The following is a 6,777-nucleotide window of genomic DNA, read 5'->3' as shown; positions in this document are numbered from 1 at the left end:
AAGCTTGGACATTGGCAATCTGCCAATGATTTGCAGCCTGTGACGCGATACATTTCCCGGATGATTCTATGAGTTTTGATTCCTTATCAGGAGGAGGGGTGTCTCCTGTGCTTTCTGAAACAGCCCTCTTGCTTGCATTAGACACCACAAGAGAATCTAAAGGGAGCAGACCTTTGCTGTACACTGGATCATTGGGAGCTGCCATATATTTTTTGTCCACCCTTGTGTTAGGAATCCTGGCTCTGAAAGGGTCTTTAAACACTTCTGGCGCATGTTTTAGCATGTATTTTAGCATTGGCAGGGTGTGTGTGGACTTTTGTGAGGGTGCAAATGTTTCCAATAAAAAGACTTCCTCTAAGGGATCAGAGTGTAATTGTACCCAGTCATATTGAGCAGCCCTATTAATTAGTTGTGCAAGCCCAATATTGTCATCTGGTGGTGATGGCCTAGAGGGATAGAGGTTCGGGTCAATGTGTGGATCGGGATCTGCATTGTAATCACCCTAAGGATCTGTATCATGTGGGATGGTATGTGCGTCATCATCCCCATCTGGATCTCCGTTCCCATCCACATCAGTATAATCATCTTCATCATCCTGTGGTTGAGGTGAAAATGTATGTTGTGGGGAGTGTGCTGGATTAATTAACAAATTAGGATCAGCTGGAGAATGAGAGGGAGGTGGAGAAGTATTAGTGCCCAATTTCCTTCCGTTTAATGGGTATTTCAGAGTCTTCTTAAGTGTCCAGTTTCCTCTATTTAGGAGGCTTGGCGACAACCTTACCGGTATCTGGGTCAATGTGTAGTGTTTTTGGCTTTGGATCCGAAAAATCTGGTACAGACTGTTGTCTGGGTACAATGTCCTTTTTCGGTGCCAAACACTTAGGGTCAGAATGTTCTTTTGACTTTGTCTCTGAAGCTTTCTGTGGGGTCTTGGACTCTTTAGCTTTTGGTATAGGAGTCTGTGGTTCCCAGGCCTTTTTTTCGTCTCCAAAGGTTTTTGTTTAACCTGTTTCGTCTCTGAATGCTTGTCCTTTGTTTGTTTCGACGCCGAGGACTTTGGCGTCGAGTCGGTTTTCGGTGCAGACAAAGAAGGGTGTGGCACATCTTTAGTTTTGGGCTTCAGTGCCGAAGGTGACTTGTCGGGACCGGAATGGGCTAGGCTCAAGCCCGAGCTGAAAGTCTTTTCTTTCGGTTTCATAGCCGGGCCAGAGTGTGGGACGTGTGAAATGTGCCGCCAGTGTTGACCTGAGCAGAGGGCGAAGGTGTTACCGGAGCCATTTGTTTGGGTTTTGGTAGGAGAGGTGTCTCAGTACTCATGGACCAATGTGCTGGGGTGACTGTCTCGTCTTCGATGTCGGAGTCCTCTCACCTCTCCTGGGGCAGCGACTTCTGACCCAAATGGCGGGTCATTTGAAAATACTTTAAACTGTCAGCATTTATATATATTTTAGGTATCACCTAGCCCAATACAGAGGACTATCTGCACCAAGTAAAAGCAAATCATGTTTTAATTTTTAAAAAATGAGCCTCAGCAGAAATATCTGACGTCATGCAGTATTGTGCAGGGGGTGAGCCCCACTCTCTCTGCACTGTTGCAGAAACTCTGCATAGGACTAATGGGAGACGAGAGGTGTCTGGGTAAAGGGGAACACAGGGGCTGAATGGCATACAGACAAGGGAATAGGCATAGAGCAGCACCGAGCATGAGCCTAACCTGGTTATGGTCTACTGGTGTCCTTGTGTGACAGCTACACTGCTTAAAACATCAGCTTCAGAATCAGCAATCTGCATTTCCGGTGTTATCCAATCCTACAATTACCACTGTAAGATAGAGAAAGTCACATGCATACAGACAATGAAGGTGTCTCAACTACAATTCATGGTCATTTCACTTTCCACACATTACATTTTAAGCACGTCCTTTCTCCTACACCCCTCTGTGATGGGAGTGTAAGGAGTTTGTGCGACAATTCTATCTATTTCCTGCTGTGTGATCAATTTCACCACAGGATTCGTCCCAACAATTTCTACCTCAGGAGCCAGTGACTAAGCCAAAAAGCAAACTGAATGCAAATGCAGTATATTTGTTTCAATTAGCATAGAGAAAAAAAATGATTACACCGAAACTAATGTACTAACAAATACATCACCTCTAACAATACCATTACATAATTTGTACGTTTTCGTAAATATTTTATTTCATTTGTGATTAAAAAGTAGTTTCAAAGTTTACTCACATAATTTACACATTTATGTTTTTGTAACTGCTGTGTAAACAACCTTGGGCATAAAATGTTGCAGTTACTTCTGACGATATATATTTACATTTTGCAATATTCAGGTTCATGTACAACACTGATATTTTAAGTGCATGAAGGTGAATGTATGCATCATTATACAGTTTCATGTAGACGACACACTCAATTAAACACACATTAACAGAACTACCTTGTACTTTTTTTTAAATTGGGGACTTTCAATTCTTTAATTTTTAAAATAGCTATTATTTTTCTCCTGGCACACTAAACTATCACCTAATGAATTTCATGCAAGCGAGATATTCAGTAAAAGGCATACAGTCAAGTATGACAGTCGCTTAATCTTCACTATCAAGCACCACAAAAGATCATGACAGCTGGCAAACAAATCATCTATGGTATACAATATTGTGCTTAGCTTAGACGCATGTGCAAATGCTAAAGTGAAGGCAGATTCTATTATCTGTGGAAGGCTAATGCACACTGGTGTCAATATTGGCAGCATCCAGGTGAGTTACAGAACATGCAAAAATAAAGTTTTATGAGCTGATTTAGGATTAAAAACGACCACGATCTTCGGTTTCCTTCCTGCTGACATCTCGAATGCCCCAGCAAAGCTGAGGCCTCTGACATTCGAGCAACCTTTATTTTCTTGGAACAGTTAATAAAGTCAAAAATGTAGAAAAAAACTGAGCAATATAAGGTGTTATTTTATATTCTTGGGTAATTCAAGAGGTAAATTATATCCGTCTTAAATAGGTGCGTCAATAAAATGTAATACTTTTAAAATAATGAACAAAAGTCAGTTTTCAGAAACTGTGGCTACATGTGGGTTGCATAAATATGAAATACGGAGGTAAATTAACTGCCAGGGAAAAAACATTTTTTTCAGTTGTGATAAGTAGTCTACAGACTATTTAGTCTACAATTTGCATAGACAACATGAAAATAAAATGGAAGGTTTAATCTCTGTCGAGGGTCATCTCAAACAAAGGTATTTCAGTCAACACCTGCAAGGCGAAACAACACAATTTGATATATTCCTTCCAGTTTTCAGGTAGAACTTATTCACTTTCAAGAAAGTGAATATTGATTTAGACAGACAGCACCACGTTAAAGCAAGCAACTAATGATGATGACGATTGTTTCTGAGGATATACAGGTCTAAAATAATGCTATGTTTGAAAACATTTTACTACACTTAAGTTTATTTTAAGGCATTTTCCCCTTTTTACATTACTACCACTCTGCTAACCGTTCTGCGAGTACAACACCCTTGCAAAGACGTTAGCAGGGTATTGTCATTATTCATCAAGGCAATATTCCTCCAAACAAACATACATGCATTCATACAATACATACAGAAATACATTATGTACAGGATTTTTTGTGTTTGTAACATGTTTGCCATCTGTTAAAAATACTGGTCCGTCAATACCTGCATCACTGATTTGTTTACTGAGTTTAAAAAGAAACTCACCTAATGGGGATTTAGAATGGTAAAATAGATTTAAAAATGTCCTCTCTCTTTAATACTTACCAAATAATACATATCGCCGGGCAGATTGAACAGAAAACAAGATACAAATAATCCCAGTTTATAAGAGCAATGTTCCGAGCAAGTACATTGTGGTTGAACCTCGGATTTTCAACTTTTCATTCAAAGCAATTGTCTAAATTGTTACTGGTCTTTGTGGTAGCACAAATGCTTTGATCAAATTCTGTTAGATACACCATTTGGTAAGAATGCAACTGCCAGAGGAATGAAAGATACGGGTTTTTATTTTGTAGTGTCTTTCTAAAGAGGTAATCAGTGGTCATCTTATCCGGAGTCTTGACATCATCCATTCCAATCCTTGACAAAGGCTGCAAAAAAGGTAAAAGTTAGCATACAAATGCTATTGTTTAAGTAACTGATCCATTTACAACAGTACATTTAGAGGCATAAGCGAAAAAAAAAACAGAATGGAAGTTTATATAATGCAAGCAGTAGGCAAAACAGTTGATGCCCGCCTCAGGCAGGACATTTTACTTTTTGCGCCCTAAACGGATACAAACCTCGTCTGTCTTAGCTTTCCACTTTTTATCCATGTCTAGCGGTTATTTTTAGCACAGTACTCTGAACCACCTGGCTTCTCCTCTGCCCTAATCCCCCAGTTGTCACTTCACCTAACTATTCTCTACCCAACACTGCTCTCATATCCTTCCCCATTCCATCCCATCACTCTTTTTAGTGCCAGCTCCACCTCTCCCTCTAGTTTCAGCCTCTAACAAGTTCTTCCTCCTCTCCATGTATTCTCACTCATATCTTGCTTTCTCTTGGTCTCAGACTCAACCTATTTCCTGATATACATCCTTGGATCTTCTTTGTCTCCCACTCAGAATTGCAGAGAAGCCTTCTAACGAGCACCCTGTGATTAACTGAACAAAACAAGTTATTTACCTGTACACTGTATACTCCAGACTGCGCCGCCTCCAATCTACAACACTCTATGCCCTTCCACCATACTGTACGAAACGCTACTTCACAACATTGTATCACACTCCACTCTTTGCCACTTCACACTAGGCCACTCTACCACACTCAATGCCACTTTAATCCACTTTACACCACTCCATGACACTTTACACTACGCTATTCCACAACACTTTACTCTACTCTACGCCCCTCCAGTCTGACACACTACTACATTCTACTCTATCCACTCTACACCCCTCGACTCTACTCCACTCTTTGTCACTCCACTTTACACCACTAACCTTTTCCGTGCTGAACAGCAGCCGTGCTGGTGTACAACATGGCTAAAATACACTGGCAAAGCCAATAGCTCTATTATAGGTGAGATCTATTGACTTTGTTGATGCATGTTTAATTTCTTTCCTTTTGGAGATGGGTGTGACTGGTGAAACCAGATCCCCCAAGTGTAGGCTAATAAACCTCCCTTTGTATGGCCAAGCCTTCAGGTTATGTTTTACTGCATGCGATTGTATATGATCTAGTTATAGCTGAAATGTATTATTTGTTAACTGTTTGGGTGTACTGCAAGGCAGCTTTTTTCTAAATGTCCTCTGACTGAGTGCAACATGCTGAAGCAGTGTTCTTGGTCTGAGCAGATTTGGCATATTATTTTAGGTCAATGGCAATATTTTGTCATGTATTCCCGACAGGTTAGCTCCAGCGGCTTCCGTCATTGTTGCTTTAGGATGTAGATATCTATCATGCAACTTATATACTCAGCTTTATCTTAGCAATAATGTTAGACTTGGCATCCTTGAGTGGTTTCCCCGGATGCTTTACCGTCTGACCTGTTTTGTTGACTTCATTTTTGCTGGCTTTAGGATTTTGGGCACTTTACAACTGCTAACCAGTGCTAGGAGGTGGATCTCAGGTCACATTTGGAGATGATGGGGTTGCCTGAGTGGTTGTGCCTGACCACAATGTCCATGGCAGCTCAAGAGGGTGCTCAGAAGGCTTGAAGAACAGCTGCATCTTCCAAAAAGAGAAAGGCCAAGGGGCGCAGAAAATCTGCTACTGAAATTCTCATGCTCCAGGAGGAGCTGGAACCGTAGAGGGACGCCTTGGTGCCTACAGGGGAAGATGTGGATGAACTGGGAATCCCGCCTAAGCTGGCCAACTGGCAGCAGGAAGAGGGCTACTCCACAGAAGAGTTCTGCAAGGAGTGCCTTACTCGTGTGGGTCTTCGGCAGCAGGCTAAAGCCAAGGCAGCTGGTGATGCCTCTGGCCAGTACCTGATCTACTGAAAGAATGATCTTCTGTATAGTGAGCCTAAGGCTCCAGAGGCTGGTGCAATTCGTGTTCTGGTGCTTCAGGGCCTTCCTACTGGGTCTGGCTCATGATGTGCCACTGGCTGGTCATTTTGGGCAAGACAAGACCTTTCACAGGCTTGTCACCTGCTTCTATTGGCCTCAAATGAGGAAGATCTCAAATGCATTCTGTAGGTCCTGTCCTACCTGCCAGGCGAGTGGCAAGTCAGGGGAGGGGGGCAGGGGGCATGGAGGGCATACTCCCCTTTAACTTTTCACTGGAGTTAGCTCACCTTTTGAGCTGGTTGGCATCAACAATGTGGGGCCTCTGAATCCCAAGGCAGCCATGGGCAACAAATTTGTTCTGGTGTTGTTGGCCAATGCCACTCGAAAGCTATAGCTTTCAGGACAGTGACTTCGCCTGTGGTGGCCAGGGCACTGATGGGGATATTCACCTGTGTGGGTTTCACCAAGAATGTATCTGATCGGGGTTCCAACTTCATCTCCAACTACATGAATTCCATGTGGAAGGAGTGTGGGATGACCTATAAGATCACCACTTCTAACCACCCCCAAACCAATGGGTTAGTTTAAAGGTTCATCCATACCCTTAAAGCCATGATCATGGGTCAACCCGTACCAATGAGGCATAAGTGGGACGTCCTCCTGCCATGTCTTTTGTTCATTTACAGAGAGGTTCCACAGAAGGGGCTTGGCTTCAGCCATTTTGAACATCTATATGGACACCCTGTGA

At 42.3% G+C, this 6,777-nt stretch overlaps 1 protein-coding gene across 1 annotated transcript in view; it reads right to left on the bottom strand.

Moving 5' to 3' along the window:
* Positions 1-2,169: 2,169 nt before the first annotated feature.
* The window catches only part of ARL5A (ARF like GTPase 5A), a 231,107-nt gene continuing 226,499 nt past the window's right edge, over positions 2,170-6,777 (bottom strand). Inside the window, exon 6 of the mRNA XM_086957191.1 lies at positions 2,170-4,124. Coding sequence (XP_086813317.1) covers positions 4,076-4,124 — 49 coding nt within the window. The 3' untranslated portion in view covers positions 2,170-4,075. The remainder of the gene's footprint in view (positions 4,125-6,777) is intronic.

The sequence above is a fragment of the Lissotriton vulgaris genome, chromosome 2_1 (genome assembly GCF_964263255.1).
Source record: "Lissotriton vulgaris chromosome 2_1, aLisVul1.2, whole genome shotgun sequence".
Classification (NCBI taxonomy): domain Eukaryota; kingdom Metazoa; phylum Chordata; class Amphibia; order Caudata; family Salamandridae; genus Lissotriton; species Lissotriton vulgaris.
The sequence above is the reverse complement of the archived record's forward strand: the minus strand, read 5'-3'. Positions and strand labels throughout refer to the sequence as shown.